The following is a 26,407-nucleotide window of genomic DNA, read 5'->3' as shown; positions in this document are numbered from 1 at the left end:
ACTCGAGGCTGTATGGAGCAGCGCCCTCTGTTGACCAAAACAGCGCACAACGCACTTGTTTTTTTTTCCAGTTGTAAAAAAAAAATGCGAAAAAAGCAAAGGAAACTCATTTATTAAATATTTAATAGTATATACCCATCAAATGACAAGACACCAGTTTAATTTAGAAGAAAATGCCTGTGTATTTTCGTGAATTTTCGTGAAAATGCCTTTGTATTTCGTGGTACATCAATAATATAAATGTATAAAAGCCACTTAAATGTCCTAATTGAACTAAGGCATAATACTGAAACCGGGCCTCATATTTTAAATTAAGATCGGCTACGTGGCCGGAGAGCAGCGTCATCAGGCCAATCAGCGGCGTCGCTGAGCACCACGTGATCCAATCAGGAAGTGACCCCGAGTGCCTACGGTGTCCGGTGAGCGGTCCTCTGCTGTGTTGCTTTCATTGTGAACGCCCGCTTCCAGCATCCAAACATTGAAAAACGGGAGTTCGGTCGTTTTGAGCAGCTGTCAATCACAGAGCTCTTGTCTTCAGGTAAGCGCGTGGTTTTACCGCTCGTCTCCCTGACAACAGAGGAAACACTCGCGCGAGACCGAGCCTACCTTAGATTATCGACAAAACGCACACACACGAACACATTCGCCCCAAACTAAGACTTCAACATGTGTAATGAGTTTCCATTAAATGCTGTCGACTCTTTTCAGCGTCTGAGCGATAAAACATGATGTTTTCTTCAACCCTAACCGGTTAGCATCACAGCTAATGCTAAACAACAATTGACTGACAGTTGGGTGTTGCTGTCTGGTGTTATCATGGTGGTTTCTGTGTTATGTTGATGTTGTCACTCAATATTCATGCTTTTTAAAACTACATCTGGATTTCATCTAATGTTTAAATGCTTTTCAACGCTTTAATGTGCAGATCTGTACATCTTCTGTATACTTAATCTGGATCTATATTAGTTAAGTATTTATTTTAATTCTGCTTATTTAATATATGGGTCAGTCTGCAGAATTGGTTCAAAGTCAGAGTTGGAAACGTCTTGAAAAAAAAATGTCTTTTACCACAAATTTTGTATGTATGAAAATTGTATAAAATCCAGGCTGCACATTTCTATTAATTGTGTAGTTAATTCTCATATTGAATTTGCAGAAAGTTTTGGAATATTTTTCATCTTCCTAAATTTGTCACTACGGAAACACAATAATAAATAATTTAATAAGAAGGGTTACATTGACCTATTAAGATTGTTTACACATCGTAAATATTTTTTGCTATTTTATTAAAAAAATTCACAGGTAAATAAATAACAATTACAATTTTAACAATATTTCAAGTGTAATTTATGAGATTTGTTGTATTTTGAATCCAATCTTTCTTTGTAAAAGTCATAAAGTTTATCAAACTGATTCAAAGTGAAGGATTCATTAGTTTGAACCAAACACTATAATAACATCTTAGCTGATCATTCAATATACTTTATTTCTGACAAACATCCATGTGTCGGTCGTGATGCACAGTTTCAGTAGTGACAGTAATGTGTTGGTAGTGACCACATCACATGACACAATTCAGCTCACATACTAAAACATATTAAAATACTAATGATCTGCATAACTGTACTAAAATTGTGTTTATTTCCCCCAAATAAATGATTTTATGTTTTTTTTGTCACTACCAAAATAATCATGTCACTACCGAAACATGTGGTGAAGTTTCGGTAGAGACAATTTTAGACATTTTTGAGCCGCTCAGAGATGATAATCAGCACATGGTTATCTAACACAGTTCTGAACACACATAAAAACTACATTTTATGGAATAACACCCAAAAAAGTTTGCTTAATTTCAGAAAAAGGTGTTCGTTAGTGACGTTCCTTAAAGCTCCACACAGATTTTCAGGCTTCTGAACACATTTAGCTCAGAATGATGATCTATCGGCTGTGAAAGAGAGGCTGTGAGAGGAGGAACACAGGAATATTTCCTGAAGTGTGTTAAAATCAGTCTCAGACACTGTTTCGGTAGTGACATGAACATGAGGGACACTTTTTACATAAAGTTTCATGATCTAAAAATGAAATATAAAATAAATATTTTTTGTTTAACTTCACTTTTAAAAAAAATCAAAAATATAAATTGTAAAAAACAAAAATGGAAAAAATTGCAAAATTATTTCAATATCATATTAAGTTGAAATTTAGGGGTCAGGGTTCGGGGCAGCCACCTCCCTATTGAAAGTACCCAATAAATGATGATTTTATATATATTAATCTTACTGATATTTTAAATATTATTGTGGGATTCAATAAATAATAGAAGGATCTTAGTAAACATCTAACATTTGAATACTTAAATGCTTTTTAAATGTGTTTTTGGTTGTTGGACGGCAGTTTACACCAATTCTGTAGAATGGCCCACACACACACACACACACGTTTGTACACAGCAGATGTGGTTGAGATTGAAGATCAGTCCCATCATGCTTTTGCCGTTGGCATTTATCCAGTCATATGACAGTGTATCCAGTGCACTCAGTAGTCGACACTCAGTTCTTGCGGCAGATGCCAAAGCTTTTGCTCTTGAACATCCAGAGAAATTAAATGAACACAGCAAGGAGGAATTCATGCACTCCTCGCGTGAGTAAACTTATGGAAAAGCAATGGACTTACATTAACATGTAATTGTTATGATTTTGCTGACTGTTAAATACATTATAATTAATAAATGGAGCTCACCGTCTGCATAACATGTCGTTGTCGCTGTTGTTTCTTCACGCGAGTCGAGTTTGAGCTGTTGATTTTAGGAAAGCTGAAGACACTTGATCACGTGACAGTTATTATTCAATAACTAAATGAAAGTAAAGCGTTGTGGTCCAGTCGAGCTGAAGCTCAGTCGTTGAATTCTCCTCCTTACCTGTTCGTCCTCGGCGCTCATCCAGCAGGTTTGGAGAACGGAGCCGCTCGTGTGATTGCGAGGATCATGTGATTCTGGTGATCCGCTCACTGCTCGTCGTCTTCTCAACAGAGATCTGTTTGTTTCCTGAAGCACATGATGTTCCTGCAGCTTCATCTGAAAACAAAACATCAGACGTGTTAATTTAGCAGAACAATATAAAGATGCAGATCTGAAGAGATGATATAGAGACCAGTGAAAGTCTGAGGCCCTAAATATGAATAATAATAATACAAATCCAATAATAATAAGCTGAAATTACCAACAGTGTCATTTTAGTATCATTGAGATACTATTATAGTTTTTTATTAATGTTTTGAATTCGTTTTTTTTTTTCTGTGTTCATTTTAATATGTTTTTGCTATTTTTATTACTTTTTAAAAAATATATATCTACGTAGTTTTTAATAATTCCTTAGTCATTATAGTGCATCAAGCTAAATAAATGAACATTTAGATGAAATAATATATTTAATTTCAGTTTAAGTTTATTTTGTTTTAATTTTAGTTAAGGTTTTAGTTTTTTTGCCATGTTATTATTATTTTTAAATATATATATATATATATATATATATATATATATATATATATATATATATATATATATATATATATATAGTTTTTTTTTTTTTCAATTATTTTAGTTATTTTAGTGCATGAAGCTAAACTTGAGTTTTTTTACATTTTATTTTATTTTGTTTTAATTTTAAAGTTTTAGTAATTTCGTTTTCTACGCAGTTTTAGTTATTTTAGTGCATGAAGCTAAACTTGTGTTTGTTTGTTTTTTACATTGTATTTTATTTCAGTTGATGTTTATTTTGTGTCAAGTAGCTAAAAAAATATGGTTTAGATTTAGTTAACCGTAAGATCCCTGATTGCCACTAATATGGCATGTTATTGTTTTATAGAAATGCACATTTGACAAGTAGAGCATTAATTTTGCTTTGACATGCAGATTAATATGTTTACTGATATTAAAATAACAATAAATACCAGTTCATATCAAGAACGATAATCATATTAGCGTCACACCAACAGATGATATCGTTTTGTTTATTCTCAGTTTTGTCGTCTGTCTCTTTAAATGCTCGAGGATGGATTCTGATTGGCTGTCAATGTTTTTATTGTTCGTCAGTTGGAAAAAAATCATTCTGAAAGTGACTCTAATGATATCCTTCCTCTGCCGTTATCATTATCTGCTATTCTTCTATATTTTAGAGTGATTTAAAAAAAAAAAAAACTTTTATATTTGGGATTTTATATCTTTTTCGTTATAGTTATCGGTCTGTTATAAGATCTGTAAATATTAGGGATGCACCAATACCACTTTTTCTAGAATGAGTCTGATACCGATACTTTCATTTTTAGTACTTGCCGATACTGTATTTTCATTGCATTTTTAGTTTTTAAAAGTATTGGCCAGATAAACCAAAGGATTCTCATGTTGTCTGTTATGTGTGTGTGTGTCAGCTGGCGAGCGGTGTGGTCGGCAGGATGAGTTCAGACGGAGGCGGGCGGCCGGTGAAGGTGGGCTCTCTGGTGGAGGTCATCGGGAAGGGGCAGCGCGGGACGGTGGCGTACATCGGCGCCACCCTGTTCGCCTCGGGAAAATGGGTGGGTGTGATCCTGGACGAGCCCAAGGGCAAGAACGATGGGACGGTGCAGGGAAAACGTTACTTCACCTGTGAGGAGAATCATGGGATATTTGTCAGACAATCTCAGGTAAGAATCACAGATGTGTAAATTATATAGCATATTTGAAACTGTATTTTGTGTCTGTAAAGCTGCTGAAGTGAAGAAAAACTCATTTAAAAATATGTGTTGTAATTGGAATCTACAGACGCAAATAGATAAAGGAGTGTCTATTTACAGTAAGTGCAAATAGTGTATCGTGTTGGCAAATGCTATTTACACTAGCTCCGCCCACCAATGTCTGGTTGGGCCACTCAAGTTTAAAAAAAAAAGGCTCGCAGACCTGACTTTTAACACAACGTGGGTATGTTAAAATATACAGTACAACTTACTGAAATCCATCTCATGTAATCGCTCAGTGTTTCAACCTCGGAAAGATTCAATAAAACAGCTTCAATGTCACGTGACGTCACATTTACCTCAGAAAAACATTCTGATAAATATAGCTATGCACCGTTACATATTCATTATAATGTTCTTCAATTGAATGCATGTTTGAATAAATCAGTTATGACAGCCATGATTTAAATGTTTATATTTTAAAAAAAAAATGAATTTGAGTAGAAATATGATTATATAAGTCTAAACTTTATTTATTATAAAAAACATCATTGAGTGTAATTGAAGTGTTTGAATATAAATATAAAAGTTAATTTTAACCTTCAATATTATTATAGTAGTACCAACTGACTTAAACATGTAGTTTTTTGTGGCATACAGTACAGTCCAAAAGTTTGGAACCACTAAGATTTGTAATGTTTTTAAAAGAAGTTTCGTCTGCTCACCAAGGCTACATTTATTTAATTAAAAATACAGTAAAAAACAGTAATATTGTGAAATATTATTACAACTTAAAATAACTGTGTACTATTTAAATATATTTGACAAAGTAATTTATTCCTGTGATGCAAAGCTGAATTTTCAGCATCGTTACTCCAGTCTTCAGTGTCACATGATCCTTCAGAAATCATTCTAATATGCTGATTTGCTGCTCAATAAACATTTATGATTATTATCAATGTTGAAAACAATTGTGTACTTTTTTTTTCAGGATTCCTTGATGAATAGAAAGTTCAAAAGAACAGCATTTATCTGAAATACAAAGCTTCTGTAGCATTATACACTACCGTTCAAAAGTTTGGGGTCAGTAAGAATTTTTATTTTTATTTTTTTGAAAAGAAATTAAAGAAATGGATACTTTTATTCAGCAAGGATGGCAGTAAAGACATTTATAATGTTACAAAAGATTAGATTTCAGATAATCACTGTTCTTTTGAACTTTCTATTCATCAAATAATCCTGAAAAAAAATATTGTACACAAATATTTTGTACAATTGTACACATTAAATGTTTATTGAGCAGCAGATCAGCATATTAGAATGATTTCTGAAGGATCATGTGACACTGAAGACTGGAGTAACGATGCTGAAAATTCAGCTTTGCATCACAGGAATAAATTACTTTGTCAAATATATTTAAATAGTACACAGTTATTTTACATTGTAATAATATTTCATAATATTACTGTTTTTACTGTATTTTTAATTAAATAAATGTAGCCTTGGTGAGCAGACGAAACTTCTTTTAAAAACATTAAAAATCTTAGTGGTTCCAAACTTTTGGACTGTACTGCATACTGTAACTGATCCAAAATAATCAATATCAAATCGAAATCGTAATCGAATGGAATCGAAAGCATGTCAACAGAAATCGAATTGTGAAAATTGTGTCAATACCCAGCCCTAGTAAATAGAATCTATCGCTAAGAAAATATACAATTTTCACTTAGTGTAAATAGCCGCTGCCAATAGATAAAGTGTAATAAAATAAACACCTAAGTGTGTATTTCAGATGTTTTCTTTCTAGTCTGATAATAGCCCAAAATTGACCAGTGCATGAAAAAGCTTGGTTTCGCTTGTGGTGTCTTCCTTAATAAGCACATCCATAAAGTCTAAAAGGACAAAACATCAAGGCTTTTAAGGCCTGTAAACGTGGCTTTGGGGAAGAAGCTCTTGTTTCTCACAGGAAGCTGGTCAAGCGGTGAGAATTCACAAGCTAGTTAACGCATCTCTTCGCTCTCCAGATTCAGCTCATGGATGAAGGAGGCAGTTCTGCTACGTCTCCAGAAACGCCGGACTCAGGTGTGGCCAAACTGCTCAAGAAAGGTGAGATTCTCCATCAGATTCATGCTGTCAGATGATCTGTGCTGTTTAAATCAAATAATGATCGATTGTTTTTCTGTGCAATATTACAGAAGTCCAGGAGACACCGAAATCTGTTAAACAGGTATGAATCAGTGTTATTTATATACTATTATATATTTTTTATTCATATTTAGGTTTAATTTTTTATTTCAGTTTTAGTTTTTTTATTTATTTTATTTCATGTTAGCAATTTTTGTGCTTCAACTTAAAATAGAAGAACATCAGAAATGTTGTCTTTGTAACATAAAATAACTAAAACAAGTTTTTCATCCAATAAATTATTTCAGCTTAATTTAATTTAACAGAAATGTTGTAATAGTTTCAGTTAATGATAATAACCCTGGTTTGAATGTGTGCCAGCTTTCCTCTGCTGCGTTCAGTTCATTCTCTGTCAAAAATATTGAATAAGGAAATATTGAAAATAAGGAATGTTGAACTGTGTTTGCTAACATGATGAAAAGACTCCAACAGCAAAGAAGGTACATGGGTATTTTGTGGGTTCACTTCATGTGTCCGAACACAACATTTCACACACTATGTTTGCTTTCACTCTTTATTTGAAGTCTTTTGGCTTTTGTTTTAGTGGTATTTCTGTTCTGTGGTGTAAAATTGCAGTTTCCATTCCGACGTCTCACAGAAGCACCCACGCACCAAGTGTTTGCATGATCTCACGCATATCGCATATCATCTTATTGGATGTTTTCCATGTCACCACAGTCTGAGAAAGATCTCATTTGAATGTCACATGACGGCGTTCAGAGGGACATGATGAACTCAACATGTGGAAACGCTCTCAGACTGAGCTGCACCAGCCTAAACATGGATTAAATCAACATGATCATGAAGGTTATAATCACAGATTAAAGTTTAATCACTGAATTCTTCAATTAAAAGAATTCCTGGCATAATTGAATCCTTTTTGGTGCAGTGAAGGCTGTCGTTGTTGTTTTCATATTGAAAAGTGAGGAATGATTATTTCAATTCGAATACTTAAGAGACCTAAAAGACAAATAAAACGCACATAAAACCATCATTGCACAGAAGGTTCCTCATGTTGAAGTTCATTTCAGTGTCTTCTGCGGTTGTGGGATGATGTTGATTAATTTCCTGATGCTGTTTTAGGGAAAAGCTCTTGTTTCTGCAGATCCTCAGTGTTTGTTCCTCCATCCGTTCATGCAGTGTTTAAATCTCTTTCCTGCTCGTCTTCTCTTTGCAATCCCTTCAACTTTGCCCTGTCTCTGTATTTCCCTGTGTATGTGTGTTTTCTGCTCCTCCCTCAGCCTCCTATGCGCCGTAGTACCAAGGTGAGCAACAAAGCATTCTGGGAAATGTCTGGTCTGATATAGGGCTTTGTTCGGAATGGAATACTATTTTAGTGGATGTTATGACTGAATTACACATGCAACTTTATGAAGTCCAAACATACTATTGTTTCAAACGTTGCACACCTCAATTGTCTGGTGAGATTTCCCATCATCACTGCTGTTCTGTATTCCCATCCGAACTCAGTCTCATTTATCTGCTGCTGATTACATTAGATTATTGCACTTTCACTTCACTGAAATATTCCATTTACATTCATATAGATCAGTAATATTATCGTTATTTGACTGCACTGACACAGAAGAGAACAGAATTTGAGCTCAATAATGACACTATTGTCTTCTGTTGAGCTGCTGAATTGAGTTTGTGATGATGAACGTGATCAGATCGTCTGAGTATTTGCCATTAAAGGGTTAGTTCACCTAAAAATGAAATTTCTGTCATTCGTAAATCCTTCGTTAATCTTCAGATCACAAATTAAGATATTTTTGATGAAATCCGATGGCTCAGTGAGGCCTGCGTAGCCAGCGATGACATTTCCTCTCTCAAGATAAACATATTTAAATCAGTTCATGTGAGTACAGTGGTTCAATATTAATATTATAAAGCCACGAGAATATTTTTGGTGCACCAAAAAAAACGAAATAATGACTTATTTAGTGATGGCCGATTTCAAAACACTGCTTCAGGAAGCTTCAGAGCACAAATGAATCAGTGTATCGAATCATGATTTGGATCGCATGTCAAACCGCCAAACTGCTGAAATCACGTGACTTTGGAGCTCCGAATCATGATTCGATACACTGATTCATTTGTGCTCCGAAGCTTCCTGAAGCAGTGTTTTGAAATCGGCCATCACTAAATAAGTCATTATTTAGATTTTTTGGTGCACCAAAAATATTCTCGTTGCTTTATAATATTAATATTGAACCACTGTACTCACATGAACTGATTTAAATATGTTTTTAGTACATTAATGGATCTTGAGAGAGGAAATGTCATTGCTCAAGTCTCACTGAGCCATCGGATTTCATCAAAAATATCTTAATGTGTGTTCTGAAGATGAACGAAGGTCTTACGGGTGTAGAACGACATGAGGGTATTGAGTAATTAATGACATTATTTTAATTTTTGGGTGAACTAACCCTTTAATGCTGGAGTCAGCTGGTCTGTGTGTGGAGACAGTGACGGAGCGTCAGGTTAATTGAGCTGTTGTTTGTTGTGCGTGACAGTGGATCACACCGGGCCGTCTGTCTAGCTCCAGCTCCCTGCCCTCTCTTGTCATGGTATGTCCCAGATCACAGAGGTGCTGGACGATCACACGTCACTGGCCCAGTTTACACTGACAGCACTCAGTACAGATGTTAACCCAGTCTAAAGCATGCGGTCCTGAGTAGAATTAAAACAGCTTTTCCACTTACATATAGCTTCAAAAGATGACGATTGTGCTGTTGAAAAGTTCGCAATTTATTTAAAGTCGTCATTAAACCGAAGTCTTTTCTTCTCTATTGTGTCGTATATCCATGTGAAACGCTTATCAAACAAGAACAAATGTAGGGCGTGGCTTGATTTTGTCTGTGGGGAATTGATTGGATGGTTGTGGTTTGCTATTGGTGGATCTCATGTGAGTGACAGGTTGCCCCGCCCTCATCATCAGAGAAGAGAAGAGATGCTGCAAGAGGGAGATATTCTGATTCAAGATTACCAATTTCAGAAACAAAAAAATTTTGTTTCTGAAATTGGTGCTACATGATGTTAATTACCACTATAACCATCAGATGGCGGCAGAGGACCATTTATTGGCTCATATTAGCCGTTTTCTGTAGTCACATCATCTGATCCCTTCACTCACATGTGTGAGACACAAGTGAGCTGTGAGCTGGGCCAGTGACATCACTGCTGTCAGGGGTCTGGTGAGCACTGCGTGTGGGGTCAGAGGTCACGGGTCCGGTAGATACGACAAGACAAGTGCCGCTTGTGAATCATTGACACTTGGTGAAAATAACTGTGTTGGTCCTCAGGCTGGTCGGCCCTCTGTTGGAGGTTCAGTGCTTTCTGAATCCGTGTTGGTGGAGAATGAGTCCACATCATCTTCCCAGATGGCACTGGGAGCTCCTGTTGTACCGCAGCCCAGTGCCGCCCCGAGCGCCCCGCCTCCTGCGACCCCTAGCAAGGTGAGCGACCTTTGACCTTGCCATTTTACGTCATATTGGCATGAATGAACTGCCAAAGAAACAGTACAAACAAGAATTAGTACCACCAGTGGTGACTGATGTAAACAATTAAAATGGAACAGAATAGAATAGGTGGATTATTTCAGAGATGTGTTAGAAGGCCTCCTCTTCTGTTTCATGTGATGTAGCAGGAGCCTGTGTTTGTCTCTGTCTGTCTGCAGGAGGAGGAGTCTCTCCGAGCTCAAGTCAAGGACCTGGAGGAGAAGCTGGAGACGCTGCGGATGAAGCGCTCGGAGGATAAAGCCAAACTCAAGGAGATGGAGAAGCACAAGATCCAGCTGGAGCAGCTGCAGGAGTGGAAGAACAAGATGCAGGAGCAGCAGAACGAGCTGCAGAAGCAGCTGAAGGAGGCCAAGAAGGTGCCGGATCAGCCACACACACACACACACACACACACACACACACACACACACACACACACACACACACACACACACACACACACACACACACACACACTCACAGATGTGTTCATGTTCAGTTAGTGCTGTTCACTGCAGGCATTGCCCTTTTTAGTATCAATCAGTGTTCATTAGGAAGTTTTGTTGTAATGTGCATTCGGGAACACCGAACACAAACATTTCCAACACTGATTACAGTAGTTCACATGTGTCACGTAAATTTATACAGAGAAGTGTTTGCAAACCTGTTTCCTGCCAAAATAAAAGCTTGAGGGTTTAACTCTAGCAAAGGGAAGAAATTAATTGTTAATTATTATATAAACCAAAGCAACCAGGACAGAGTAATACAAATAGTTATATGTGTGCATGTTGTATAAAATAATAATACTTATTATTATTGTTGTTGATATTATTAACAACAACAACAATATAAAGGTTTTTTATAATTGTTATGATAATATTTAGAGGAATGTATTGTTAATTATTGAGATATAATGGTATATTATTATAATTCTGATAATATTTAGAGGGATATAGTGTTTATTATTGTGATATAATGGCTTATTATTATTGTTATATTTAGAGGGATAAAATGTTTATTAGGATATAATGCCATATTATCATTGTTTTTTATTATGATAATATTTAGAGGGATATAGTGTTAAATGTTGAGATATAATGGTATATTATTATAATTATGATAATATTTAGAGGAATATAGTGTTAAATATTGAGATATAATGGCATGTTATTATAATTATGATAATATTTAGAGGGATTAAGTGTTAAATATTGAGATATAATGGTATATTATTATAATTATGATAATATTTAGAGGAATATAGTGTTAAATATTGAGATATAATGGTATGTTATTATAATTATGATAATATTTAGAGGAATATAGTGTTAAATATTGAGATATAATGGTATGTTATTATAATTATGATAATATTTAGAGGGATATAGTGTTCATTTTTGAGATATAATGGCATGTTATTATTATAATTATGATAATTAGCGGGATATAGTGTTCATTTTTGAGATAATGGTTTATTATTATAATTATGATAATATTTAGAGGAATATAGTGTTAAATATTGAGATATAATGGCATGTTATTATTATAATTATGATAATTAGCGGGATATAGTGTTCATTTTTGAGATAATGGTTTATTATTATAATTATGATAATATTTAGAGGAATATAGTGTTAAATATTGAGATATAATGGCATGTTATTATTATAATTATGATAATTAGCGGGATATAGTGTTAATTTTTGAGATATAATGGTTTATTATTATAATTATGATAATATTTAGAGGAATTTATTGTTAATTATTGAGATATAATGGTATATTATTATAATTATGATAATTTTTAGAGGAATATAGTCTTAAATATTGAGATATAATGGCATGTTATTATAATTATGATCATATTTAGAGGGATATAATGTTCATTGTTGGGATATATTGACATAATTATAATATTTAGAGGAATATAGTGTTAAATATTGGGATATAATGGCATATTATTATAATTATGATAATATTTAGAGGAATTTATTTTTAATTATTGAGATATAATGGCATATTATTATAATTATGATAATATTAAGAGGAAAATAATGTTCATTATTAAGATACAATGGCATGTTATTATAATTATGATAATATTTAGAAGGATTAGGTGATTAGACCTTTTTTAATACTCTAAACTGTGAGTGTCCTGTGAATGTAGTTCAGTTCAGAGTCTGACAGAGACGTGTACATGTTTCTGCTCCCGGTCTGTGATGGCAGGAGGCGCGCGAGGCTCTGGAGGCCAAAGACCGCTACATGGAGGAGATGGCAGACACGGCGGACGCCATCGAGATGGCCACACTGGACAAAGAGATGGCGGAGGAGCGGGCCGAGTCTCTGCAGCAGGAGGTGGAGAGCCTGAAGGAGAAGGTGGAGGAGCTGACCATGGACCTGGAGATCCTCAAGCACGAGATCGAGGAGAAGGGTACGAACGCACTCGCATGTGCCGCCGCACAGACGCCTGAGACCGGCGTGACGTCTGTCTGTGTCTCGTTTCAGGCTCAGACGGAGCGGCGTCCAGTTACCACGTCAAACAGCTGGAGGAGCAGAACAGCCGTCTGAAGGAAGCTCTGGTCAGGTAAAACACTACAATAAACTGCATTTGCTTCATGTCCGTGTTTTTGAGCTTTCCTCAGTATCTGCATGTGTTCAGGATGAGGGATCTGTCGTCGTCTGAGAAGCAGGAGCACGTGAAGCTTCAGAAACAGATGGAGAAGAAGAACTCTGAGCTGGAGACGCTGAGAGCACAGAAGGAGAAACTGCAGGAGGAGATGAAACAGGCTGAAGACACAATCGATGAGCTCAAGGAACAGGTTCGTTCAAGAAACATGCGTTCAGCATCATAAAAAACCCTCCTGACGTCCCTGTGCTGTTGATTCACTCCTTTGAATTGGTTGAATATATATTCAACCAATTTATTATTTATTATTTATTTATTATTCAACCAGTTTAGAGTATTAAAATATTGAGCGATATTTTACAGCATCTATTAACCTTTGTTGATGTTAGTTAATAAAAATACAAATAATCATTGTTTATGTTAGTTGACACTGCATTAATTAAGATGCAACCTTTGACTTTAGTAATGTATTAGTAAATGTAGAAATTAACAGTAACTGAGTTTAATAAATGCAGTAGAAGTATTCTTTATCGTTAGTTCATGTTAATGAGTGAAACCTGATTGTGAAGTAATAATAATACACTGTAAAATGAGTCGGCAAATATACTAGCCAAATAATAAATCATTAAATTGGTAAATATTTATGAATTCAGTTGATTAGACACCTCATCCTCTTCATGGTGTGTGTGTGTGTTTGCAGGTGGACGCTGCTCTGGGAGCTGAGGAGATGGTCGAGACACTGACGGAGAGAAATTTAGACCTGGAAGAGAAAGTGCGAGAGCTGAGAGAGACCGTCAGTGACCTGGTGAGCAGCGCTACTTTACTGTCATGGAGATTACGGCACAAAAATGTTAATAAACACCTTCTTTTGGCCAGAATTATGTTGGCCAATGTCAGAAAAATTTATTGTAAGCAAAATTGATTTCTAACAGCAAAAGTGTTTATAGCAGTAAAAAAAGTCTGACTCATTTCTCAGGAAGCGATAAACGAGATGAACGACGAGCTGCAGGAGAACTCGCGCGAGACGGAGCTGGAGCTGCGTGAGCAGCTGGATCTGGCCGGAGCTCGAGTCCGAGAGGCCCAGAAGAGAGTGGAGGCGGCGCAGGAGACGGTGGCCGACTATCAGCAGACCATCAGCAAATACAGAGAGCTCACCACTCACCTGCAGGTCAGCCAGACGCACAGCTGATGTTGTTACAAAGCCTCCTAATGTTGTGTAGAGTCTCCTACAACAGCTTTACTTGCGTTCAAGATCAAAAAACACTTAATTTGCTCATAATATCTACTGCAACATCAGCATCTGAAATGCTTCGATCAAGGATTCAATCTCTCTAAACCCCGCCTTTCTGAGAGCTGCTCTGCTCTGTTTGGTCAGTCAGCTGTGATTAGTCAGAAACCAAGCGCTCATTATCATATCTGAATCTCAGCACTTGATACACTATATATAGCAGTGCTTCCCACACATAGATTTTACTTGGGCGGGCCGCCCACATATAATAACGGCCGCCCAAGTATATTCGGAGACACATTTTTGCTTTTATTATTTTTATCCTCTTATACTTTTATATCCGCGCAAGATTATGAAACCGTCCGCGATCGATTAACTAGTTGTTTCATACCTGCTCGTTATGTGTGCGTCAGAGCTTTTTACTCCCACTAACATTCAAACAGGCACTGCATTTTGCAAAGTCACAAGGGGGCGCTGTTGCATGTTCTACAAGCTCGCGCAACAGCGCTTCAGTCTGCTTCAAAGTGATTCTCAATCAATGAAAAGCGCAGAATTATGCCAAGCGATTTCTAATGAACTCAAGTTGATGAATTATTACAAAGTCTACTTTATGACCTTTATATAAAATGTTTTAGACGATTGTAAGAATCTGAAGGATCAGCCTGCAATAGTACAGACATTTCAAAATAAGAGTCCCGGTGTATTTCGGGCTTGTTTATAATTAAAAGTCACACGCTAAGTTTTTTCTTTTTCTTCTGGGCATTATTGGTATTTTGGTTACACAATAAATTGTATTTAATTTGATTTCCATTTAATTCATAGTAAATTATTGTAGTCTACCCCACAGGAAGAACATTATTTGACACATATATTATTCATTTTATAAATTTAACTAGTAAAATCTGTGTCCCATTCACTGAGAGAGACACTATATGACAGCAAGGAGAACATAGGAAAATGTAAACCATTTATATGCTGTAATTTTGCATAATTTACAATGCATAATAATGCATATTATTAGTATGTGATTAAATGTAATTAAAATTAATTTCAATAAATAAAAATACTGTTAAAAATCACACATTATTTGCTTGTCACATGTAGTAGACCATTTTTATGCCGTGGGAAATAGGAGGATTTTTCGCCCAGCTACCACCGCAAGTATATTTCAAACCTGTGGGAAGCACTGTGTGTGTGTATATATATATATATATATATATATATACATACATTCATACTGTATATATAAAGTTGGTCTTTTCTCCTCTGCATAAACAGGAAGTGAACCGAGAGCTGACCAGTCAGCAGAGCAGCACAGCCGAACAGCTGCAGCAGCCGGCGGCCGAACTCTTCGACTTCAAGATCAAGTTTGCGGAGACCAAAGCTTATGCTAAGGTACCGTTAGCCTGTGTTTCCTCCTGAACCATTAAACGCACCGCGATCGGAGCTACAGGTGTGTGTTTGTGTGTGTTTAGGCCATCGAGATGGAGCTCCGCAAGATGGAGGTGAATCAAGCCAACCGTCAGGTGTCTCTGCTGACGTCGTTCATGCCGGAGTCATTCCTGAGACACGGAGGAGATCACGACTGCATCCTCGTGCTGCTCCTGATACCCAGACTCATCTGTAAGGTAACAGATCGACTCCTCCACGAGTCTCAGACCGCTGTGAAAGCTCAAAAACACGCTCCCTGTTCTTGAGCATGAGTGTTTCAGATGCGCTGGTTTGTCGATGTGTGTAATGAAGGGTGTTCCTGTGGTGTGTCGCAGGCGGAGCTGATCAGTAAGCAGGCGCAGGAGAAGTTCGATCTGACCGGCGGTTCTGTGGAGCGTTCTGGACTCCGCGGCGCCGCAGGAGAGCAGCTGAGCTTTGCGTCGGGTCTGGTGTACTCTCTGACCCTGCTGCAGGCCACGCTGCATAAATACGAGCTGTACGTGTCCGTCACCACTGCATGTCATACAATCAGGGCTGTCAAGGGATTAAAAATCTAATACATGATTTGCAGATTAATTAATCTAATTTAATAGCACAACACATTTGGCTGAGAAATTACGACCAAAAGATAATTTAAAGTCATTTTTGCGTTAAATGAGAAAAGCATCAAATAGACGTTACAAAGTTCGCTTTAGAAATAGGGATGTAACGATTCACTCAACTCACGATTTGATTTTCTCACGATTTTTGTAACAAAATGAGATTCAACTGAGAAAGTGTCGTTTTATTATTTCTGACAAAATGCTGCATATTTCTTGTGAAATAGAAATATCTTTTATAACAAAACTAAATTGAAATTTTAAAACAAATCCTAAATCAAATAAACAAAAAAATAAATAATACAAACCTCTTCATATGAGTACATGAACAAGATGTTTATTTGCTCTATTACAGGCTGAACTATCTGTAGCCATTTAATATGAGAGTCATCCACTGCATTTTAATCACGATCCCAACAAAGATGCTACATACATGCAGTTTTTAATTTAAATTAGATTGTATACTTTTTAACATTTGAAGCAAAACCAGAATGTTCAGACTTTAGCTTTGTGAAATTATGCAGAGGACAAAGTTGAGAACGCAAATTCACTGTCTGACAGCAGGTGGCGCTTATTTCTTACAGTATTTATTATTCTCTGGTAAGGTTAATAAAAATACAAATCACTCTTAGTTCATATCAGCTCAGGTCTATTAAATAATATTAACAACTTTTATTAGCAATTAATAAATTGACATTTGACATTCAACAGTGCTTTGATCTGCCTGCATTGACACTATTCTTTAAGAGCTGCTGTGCAGCCAAAATAATGTACCAGTTATCACTGTAAAGCTGCTTTGACACAATCTGCATTGTAAAAAGCGCTAAATAAATAAAAGTGACTTGACTTGACTTAAATGCTTTAGAATGCCTGTTTTATAATATATAAATGCTTATTTTTCACTGTTAGTTCTAATGTTGACCAAAGGAACCTTATTGTAAAGTGTCACCTATAATAATATATCAATGATACTAAATCTTGAATATTTTTGGCTGAATGTGGCATAAATGTTTGATTTTCAGCTGAAGGAGAGGTTTAGAAACAGAGTTGATATAGTCAAGGTTTATTTCCGGTGTTTGTTCAGTCAGATTGAGTGTTTGTGCTGCTCTGTCCGTCAGCGCTCTGAACCAGTGTGGCGTGGAGGTGTACAAGCGCATGGGGACGCTGTACTCGGAGATGAGCGTTCACGAGCGCTCGCTGGACTTCCTCATCGACCTGCTCCATAAAGACCAGCTGGATGAGACGGTGCAGGTGGAGCCGCTCACCAAAGCCATCAAATACTACCAGGTGCGCACACACACACACACACACACACACACTGTTCATAATGACAGTAATACAGCAGTGGAGTGTGTGTGTTCAGTGCTGAATGTTTGTTCTTGCAGCAACTGTACAGCGTTCACCTGTCCGAACAGCCGGAGGACTGCACCATACAGCTGGCCGACCACATCAAGGTACATCACCCACATCATGTGACTCATTAAGAGAGTCGTTCGCTCATCAGTCGCTCTACTCTAGTTTTTGTGTATGTTCATTTTGTATCCTGTCCATATGTACAGGAACACACACCGGCTGAAATAAATACTCAAATAATTATTTATTTATTTATATACTATTCATTTTTAGCAATTTAATTTAGTAAAGTTTTATATTTCCAGTTTTAATTTTATTTTATAATCCCACCAGTGTCATTTTTGTGTCATTGATGTTCTATTATAGTCAATTTGTTAATATTTTGAATTAGATTTTATATTTATATATTTGTATATTATTTTAATTTTAAGGTTTTAATAATTTTGTGTTTTTGTAATTTTATTCATTTTTTTTTAAACAAGTATATTTATTAAGTTTTAGTTTATTTGGTATTAGTTATTTTAGTACTTCAACTACTTATGCTCTTTATATACAATTATAGTTTTTATTAATATTTTGAATTAGATATTATTTTTCATATTTTCAGTTTCCATTTTAATTTCTTTAGTTTAATTTTAAGTAATTTTGTTGTGCTTCTTTGTCATTTTTATTAGTTTTTGTGTTTTTTATTGCAATTTAGGTTCACATTTTCATTTTTTTTTTTTTTTTAATTTTTAGTAGTCTTATGTACTTTTTTTGTCATTTTTTTTATTTTAATTTTGTCAGTTTTCATTTTATGTTTTTATATATTACTGTTTAGGTTTAATTTATTTTTATTTCAATTTTAGTTTTTATTTATTTCCAGTTAGTAATTTCAGTGCCAGTGTTATTTTAGTATCTCTGATTTACTCTTTTAGTTTTTATTAATATTTTATTAACAATAATAATAATAATAATAATAATAATAATAATAATAATTTAGCTTTTTTAATATTTATTATCATTTTAAAATTTTGTGTTTGTGTTTTGTCATAAATATGTCTATATAGTCCTTATTCATTTTTATTTTAGCTTTAGTTTTAGTTATTTTATTCAAGTTAAAGTTTTAGTAAACAATAATAATCACCCTGTTCAGTGCTTCAACTTTAACCCTGATATCTATATTTGATTTCAGCTTTATTTCAGTAATAGTTTTAGTTTCATTAATGAGGTTTCCTCAGGTTTCTGAATCGCACACAGCTGCAGTCAGTCTCATGATCAGTTGTGTTGTTCTCTAGTTCACCCAGAGCGCTCTGGACTGCATGGGGTCAGAGGTCGGCCGTCTGCGGGCATTCCTGCAGGCGGGACAGGAAGGGGCGGAGCTTTCAGTGCTCCTGAAGGACCTGGACACTTCCTGCGGGGACATTCGGCAGTTCTGCAAGAAGATCCGCAGGAGGATGCCTGGGACGGACGCTCCTGGAATACCGGCCGCGCTCACCTTCCTGCCTCAGGTGCAGAAATACACACATCATTACTGAAAGGTTTTCAGCGTCTCAGAGCGGCTGGATCACATGCTCCCCATCATGACTGTGTGTTGTAGGTGGGCGAGACGCTGGCGGACTGCAGGAAGCAGCTGACGCGTGTGGTGGCCGTCCTGCAGGAAGTGGCGGCCGCCGGCGCTCAGATGATCGCGCCGCTGCCGGAGCCGGAGGGACTGACGGCTCTGAAACTGGAGGACGTGACGTTTACAGCAGTGGAGCAGGTACACAACGCCACACACTTCATCTCACGCTCGTCGCTCCGCTCCGCCGCTCTCAGTGACAGTCTGTGTGTGTCCACAGGTCTACGGCGCTCACGGTCTGAACCCGTACGAGTGTCTGCGTCAGTCCTGCAGCGCCGTCATCGCCACCATGAACAAGATGGCCACCGCCATGCAGGAGGGAGAGTACGACGCCGAGAGGCCTCAGCGTCCGGTACACACACACACACACACACACACACACACAAACAGTAATGATCCATCAAGATCTGGTCTCATCTGTGGTGTGTGTGTCTGTCCAGCGCCCTCCAGTGGAGATCCGTGCGTCGGCTGTGAGAGCGGAGATGACAGACGCCGAGGGTTTGGGAAATAAACTGGAGGATCGAGAGACCGTCATCAAAGAGCTGAAAAAATCCCTCAAAATCAAGGTCAGGAGTCAGAAAACAACAATATACACGAAAAATACTCAAAATTCTTTTGGTCACAATAATTGTGTAGTGAGAGTCTGATATCATAACAGCCCTAATTATTAGCAAAAAAAATTGGATTTTAAATTACAAAGTACATGTGTGTGAACAAAAATGAAATAAATAAATATTTGATTATATTAGTAAATAATAGAAGCTGGTGTGTGTTTCGTCTGCTTCAGGGCGAGGAGTTGAGCGAGGCGAACGTTCGTCTGAGTTTGCTGGAGAAAAAGCTGGACACGTCCACGAAGGACGCAGACGAGCGCGTGGAGAAGATCCAGACCAAACTAGACGACGCTCTGAGTCTGCTGAAGAAGAAGGAGAAGTGAGAGCGTCACATGTTTACATTATCTCTCATGGAACTGTTAAAGGCATCACATCTGATTCTTCCCGTCTCTCTGCAGAGAGTTTGAGGAGACGATGGACGCGTTACAGGCAGATATCGATCAGCTGGAGGCAGAGAAGGCGGAGTTAAAACAGAGGATCAACAACCAATCACGAGCCGGAGCCGAAGGTTTCCGCGGGCCGCAAGCATCTGGCATCGCCTCTATCGTCACAGGAGCCGCCGCAGGTGTGAACACACATATTCCTATCCTTCCCTCCATCCTTCCCTCCATCCATCCATCCACACCGGCATTGGTCTGAACAATTCAGAACAATTAAAACAGAAAAAAAAAAAAATTTGAAAAGATAAAATAAAATGGAATTTGGGGGGAAAATAAAACAGATTTTCATAGGGTCCTACATTTTTATGACACATTTGTGTAATAAACAGGAAGAGTTGAAGCTATTATCCTCTTATTGGCCCTACAGTTGAATAAATTAACACGTATTATACAGACACGTCATATTTAATGATATCAGATGATTTGTTCATTTTGTTTAATAGATTTCACTTTCAACAAAGCGTTTGCAATCTGTAATATAGAGTAAAAGCTGTTTTTATGCATGTTTTTGTTGCATTTACACCGTTCTGACCAGCAGGTGGCGTCTGTGAATTAAATTAAAACATTACACAAAAAAGATTATATATTATATTGATTCAAAGTTTAGAAAAGCTTTGTTTCTCCCGTCACTCGTCTGAGCACCTGTTTATTTTAGTTTTTATGTTAGTTTTATAGATATTTTGAATAAGCTTTTATTTTGTTTCATTTTCATGTTTATTTTTGTTACATTTTTAATCATTTCATTATGTACGGAAGAGGATTAGGGCCAAGCAATAATAAAAAAAAATAAAACCATCTTGAGATTAAAGTTGTTAAATTTCGAGAAAAAAGTCGAGATAAAATGTTGAGAATAAAGTCATTAAATTACGAGAAAAAAACTCGTTAAATTATGAGAAAAAAGTCGTTAAATACGAGAATTCTCAACATTTTATCGACTTTTTTCTCGAAATTTAATGACATTTTTCTCATAATTTAACACGTTTTTTCTCGTAATTTAACGAGTTTATTCTCAACATTTTATCTTGACTTTTTTCTTGAAATTTAACGAGTTTTTTCTCGTAATTTAACGAGTTTATTCTCAACATTTTATTTCAACTTTTTTCTTGAAATTTAATGAGTTTTTTCTCAACGTTTTTTCTCGACTTTTTTCTTGAAATTTAACGAGTTTATTCTCGTAATTTAACGAGTTTATTCTCAACATTTTAGTTCGACTTTTTTCTTGAAATTTAACGAGTTTTTTCTCGTAATTTAACGAGTTTATTCTCAACATTTTAGTTCGACTTTTTTCTTGAAATTTAACGAGTTTATTCTCGTAATTTAACGAGTTTATTCACAACATTTTATCTTGACTTTTTTCTTGAAATTTAACGAGTTTTTTCTCGTAATTTAACGAGTTTATTCACAACATTTTATCTTGACTTTTTTCTTGAAATTTAACGAGTTTTTTCTTGTAATTTAACGAGTTTATTCACAACGTTTTATCTTGACTTTTTTCTTGAAATTTAACGAGTTTTTTTCTCGTAATTTAACGAGTTTATTCACAACATTTTATCTTGACTTTTTTCTTGAAATTTTAAGTTTTTTTCTCAACGTTTTATCTCGACTTTTTTGTCGAAATTTAACGAGTTTTTTCTCGTAATTTAACGAGTTTATTCTCAACATTTTATTTCGACTTTTTTCTTGAAATTTAACGAGTTTTTTCTCAACGTTTTTTCTCGACTTTTTTGTCGAAATTTAACGAGTTTTTTCTCGAAATTTAACGAGTTTTTTCTCGTAATTTAACGAGTTTATTCTCAACATTTTATTTCGACTTTTTTCTTGAAATTTAATGAGTTTTTTCTCAACGTTTTTTCTCGACTTTTTTGTCGAAATTTAACGAGTTTTTTCTCGAAATTTAACGAGTTTTTTCTCAACGTTTTTTCTCGACTTTTTTGTCGAAATTTAACGAGTTTTTTCTCGAAATTTAACGAGTTTATTCTCAACGTTTTATCTCGACTTTTTTGTCGAAATTTAACGATTTTTTTCTCGTAATTTAACAACTTTAATCTCGAGATGGTTTTATTTTTTTATTATTGCTTGGCCCTAATCCTCTTCCGTAATTATGTGCTTTTTTTATTTTATTAGTTTTTGATTGTAAAAAAATGCTTTTTAAGTTTAATTTTATTATTTTTAGTATTCATTTAATTTCATTTAATCATTTTTAGTGCTTCAACTTAAGCTCATTTCAGCATTATTTGTAATGTTTGTAATTTTCATTTAGTTTAAGTTATATTTCAGCATTATTTCAGTGTTTGTAATAGTTTGAGTTGCCGATGACGACGCTGGTTGGATGTGTTTCAGGGGGCGTGTCTGCAGGTGTGGGCGGAGTCTCCGGAGCGGTTCAGGTCGTGGATTCTCCTCTGCTCAAGCAGCAGATCGACGTGCAGCGACTCGCCATCAAACAGCTGAAGAGCGAAAACTACAGACTGAAGGTCAGTTTAATCCTCCATCACTGAATGAACGCACTCGTGTGTTTTTACTTCATGACCTCTGACCTCCGCTCACAGGCCGAGAAGATGCGCGCGCAGCTGTCGTCGCTGCCGCCGCTGCAGGTGCCGAACATGTCGGGTGTGATGGGAGAGGGGGCGGCGTCGGGGTCGCTGTACCGCCGGACGGACCTGCTGCTGGGGAACCTGCTGAAGATGAGCGCCGGACTGAGAGTGGTGGACATCAGCGGCAAGAGCACAGGTCAGAGGACATGCAAAACAAACAACGCCAGGAACTGTAATGCTACATCCAGAATATAGTTTCCTCTGGCACCAGCAGCTTTGTTGTTTTAGCAATGTTTTAATGTATTTTTTGGTCTTTATTACAATACAAACAGAAATATGTACACAAAATGTAAAAAAAAAAAAAATGTTTTTAACAAAATTGCTTCTTTAAGCAAAAATCAGTATTTAGTGTGACCTCCTGTCACATGCCTCTGGACTTCCATTTTCTCAAAAATGAAACTCAGAATTTGAAAGTTTTCTTGGCCTTCCAGTCCTTTTCCATTCCGTTTATGTTTAACAGAAGGAAACGTTTCCTGCTGTTGCTCAAGTGTAAGAGGAAGTCACTAAATACTTGCCACTTTAGTTTTTTTTTTTCGTCTGATTTTGTTTCTGTTTTTAATACTGCATACAGTCTATATTTTCTGGTTATGTTCTAATAAAGCGACTGAGAAATAATTGTATATGAAGAGTTCAGATGCAAAAGCCTCTAAGTCCCGTCTGAAATTTTCTTCTAAAATGAGCATTTTTATCAAGCTCGTATGTTTAGGTTCAGTAAGGTTCACTTTAATGTCAATTAATAGGACATTTTCATTGCCATTAAAGTGAATTAACTGAACAAACATGCGAGCTTGATAAAAATGCTCATTTTAGAAGAAAAGTTCAGATGGCACTTAGAGGCTTTTGCATCTGAACTCTTCATATGGTCATTATGCCATTGCTAAAACAACATCTAATGGTGGCCTAAGACTTTTGCACAGTACTGTGTGTGTGTGTATATATATATATATATATAAGATTTAAGATTATAAGGGATATAAAGGTTGGTAAGATTGTTTAGTGTTTTTAAAGAAGATCAAAAATACAGTAAAAACACTAATTATTACAGTATTTGTAATATTGAAATTTAAAATAACGGTTTCTATGGAAGCCCATTTCCACACCTATGAAAAAAAAGATTTGGTAAATCATTACTGACATATGAAATCATAATTATGACAAACTAAGTCTGAATCATTAGACATGGTGTAGTGTGTTTAAAAAATTATTTTTATGTTTGAAAAATGTTTATGTAAAAAATCTAATAAAAAATGTGTTGTCAGACTCAGAATTATTATTTTTCTACATTGAAGAAGAGCAATCAAGTAGATTTTTAAAAATTGGAAAAAAATGTTCTGAAGGAGTAAAAAAAAAAATCAGTATTAAGAAATAAAAAGTCAAAATTATGAAAAAGCATTTAAATACTAAGTAATAATTATGACAAAAAGTCTATACTTATAATTGTGACTTTTTATATCAAAGTTGTAATTTACCAAAGCATGATTTGTTTTGTCTTATGTGCCATAAATGAGCTTCTATAATTTTCTGTGAATATACAGTAAAGTGTAATTTATTCCTGTGATCAAAGCTGAATTTTCAGCATCATTACTCCAGTCTTCAGTGTCACATGATCCTTCAGAAATCATTCTGATATGATGATTTGTTATCAATGTTGAAAACAGTTTTATTTTTTGTGGAAACTGATACATTTTATTTCTCAAGATTCTTTGATGAATATAAAGTTCAAAAGAACAGAATTTATTTGAAACAGAATCTTTTGTAACATTATAAATGTCTTTACTGCCACTTTTGATCAATTTAATGTGTCCTTGATGAATAAAAGTATTCATTTCTTCTCGCTGCTGACCGCTCATGTTTGAACAGCACTGACCGTGTGTGTGTGTGTGTGTGTGTGTGTGCAGCGAGTGCCAGCGCTCAGTTACTGGAACAGACGGCCAGACTGAAGTCTCTGAGCGACGCGCTGGATAAACTGAAGGTCAGCTGATCAAGTGTCATCATCACTCACAGGCCGTGTGTTTGTTTCAGCGCACTGATCATGTGTCTGTTTCAGGCTGACGTGTCGCAGCACGTCGTGTCGCAGCAGCCCGGCGCTCGTGTGCCATCCGACTTCGCCACGTTCCCCTCGGCTTCTTTCGTCAAGGTCAGAGCGCACAGACACACGACACACATCTGTACGAGATCAGAGCGTGTTAATAACCTGATGTTTGTGTCTCAGGCCAAAGAGGAGCAGAAGGGCGGCTCGGTGCTGGTGGGGAAGGTGATGATCCCCTGCGCCCGCGGTCAGGAGCAGACGCACTGCCTCGTCCTGTCCCAGCAGCAGCTGCAGCGCGTGCACCGCCTCCTCATGACATAAACACACTCACAGCCAATCGCACGCCTCGTCCCGCCGGCTCAGGAACCAGTCAGACCAAATCCGCTCATCTTCTGAGCGTAGATCTCAAAAAGCCATTCAACTCTCAGACGGATCGTTCGCCACACTATATCAGCTCTCATTGCGTTTCTTCTTTAACAGCGTATGGGTTTGAAAAGACACGCTTTTCCATTAAGGGAAACGAGGAATAAAATCAAAAAAGTAATAGCGCCTTTTTATCTCACAGTTCTGACTTTTTTTCTTGTAAGTTTATAACTTGGTTAAAATGTAGTTTTATTTAGTCTATTTGTTTGGAAACTGGTCTCACATTTCACATCATGAAGCATCGTCAGTTTTTGAATAAGCGTTTGATTTGGTGACGGAGGTTAAATATTACTAACACTAGCGAAGCTCACCTAAAATGCACCGCTGTAGGAAATCAATGAGAACGTAATGAATATATGGTAGTTTTTGCTCACTCGTATATTAGCGCTTCATTAGACTCGAAGGACCAACTCAATCAAGAGATCCACGACTATCACAGAAACCATCTGAATGACACTCATGATTTATGCAAGACAGAAGCACAAACGTGTTTTCAGTCACTGATTCTTATATTGAACACCTTCTGATCTCTATAAGACGATCTCTGGTTGATTTACATTTATTTACTTGGATTCGTTGGTTCAGTGTTTTAATAGTTTATGCATTTGACATGTTTCTCAATGGAGATGACTGCAATAAAGATGGAAAAAAAAATTATTTTAGTGTTTGACTTATTTTTTTAACTTTTTTTTCCATCCAGCACCAACATGTTTGATCATATTAAATGGCAAAAAACAAAGTCTAACTTCATGTATTCTTGAATGTGGGTAAGTTTCATTAAAGGGGATCTATAATGCTCCTTTCACAAGATGTAATATCAGTCTCTGGTGTCTGTGAAGTTTCAGCTCAAAATACCCCACAGATCATTTATTATTGCTTGTCAAATTTGGGTGTGAGCAAAAACACGCCATTTTTGTGTGTGTCCCTTTAAATGCAAATGAGCTGCTGCTCCCGCCTCCTTTCCAGAAGAGGGCGGAGCTTTAATAGCTCAACAACAACAAAGCTGGAGAATCTCACGCAGCCAAAATGAGGATTGTCAGTAACGGTGTTCAGCTTTAACAACACTCTACTACAACATCTCTAAG

The 26,407-nt window shown here is 36.3% G+C and overlaps 1 protein-coding gene across 5 annotated transcripts; it reads left to right on the top strand.

Annotated features, from left to right (window-relative positions):
- The first annotated feature begins 355 nt into the window (after positions 1-355).
- On the top strand, positions 356-25,979 carry dctn1a (dynactin 1a). Of its 5 annotated transcripts, XM_048183434.1 has the most exons (30): positions 356-538; positions 4,426-4,677; positions 6,732-6,813; positions 6,903-6,934; positions 7,314-7,331; positions 8,133-8,156; positions 9,408-9,461; positions 10,197-10,349; positions 10,571-10,768; positions 12,618-12,822; positions 12,897-12,975; positions 13,051-13,210; positions 13,718-13,822; positions 13,994-14,185; positions 15,524-15,640; positions 15,721-15,873; positions 16,012-16,172; positions 17,394-17,562; positions 17,661-17,729; positions 18,906-19,118; positions 19,208-19,369; positions 19,449-19,580; positions 19,669-19,794; positions 20,016-20,158; positions 20,238-20,404; positions 22,620-22,750; positions 22,826-23,006; positions 24,769-24,842; positions 24,918-25,007; positions 25,083-25,979. In XM_048183434.1, exons 2-30 carry the CDS (start codon positions 4,450-4,452, stop codon positions 25,218-25,220), a joined length of 3,756 nt encoding a protein of 1,251 aa, XP_048039391.1. In that variant the 5' UTR covers positions 356-538; positions 4,426-4,449; the 3' UTR covers positions 25,221-25,979. The 5 variants fall into 5 exon arrangements, with proteins under 5 accessions (XP_048039391.1, XP_048039392.1, XP_048039394.1 ...); XM_048183435.1 differs by lacking the exon at positions 7,314-7,331; XM_048183437.1 differs by lacking the exon at positions 9,408-9,461.
- Positions 25,980-26,407: the final 428 nt, after the last annotated feature.

Source organism: Megalobrama amblycephala, linkage group LG3, assembly GCF_018812025.1.
Source record: "Megalobrama amblycephala isolate DHTTF-2021 linkage group LG3, ASM1881202v1, whole genome shotgun sequence".
NCBI lineage: Eukaryota > Metazoa > Chordata > Actinopteri > Cypriniformes > Xenocyprididae > Megalobrama > Megalobrama amblycephala.
Note: the sequence above shows the minus strand (reverse complement) of the source record. Positions and strands in the feature narration are given on the sequence as shown.

Bases quoted from the DNA above. Each gene is read 5' to 3' on its own strand.
- dctn1a (XM_048183434.1), top strand. From the start codon at position 4,450: ATGAGTTCAGACGGAGGCGGGCGGCCGGTGAAGGTGGGCTCTCTGGTG. The intron at 10,350-10,570 runs GTGAGCGACCTT...GTCTGTCTGCAG, and splicing joins CTCCTGCGACCCCTAGCAAG to GAGGAGGAGTCTCTCCGAGC. The intron at 22,751-22,825 runs GTCAGTTTAATC...CTCCGCTCACAG, and splicing joins GCGAAAACTACAGACTGAAG to GCCGAGAAGATGCGCGCGCA.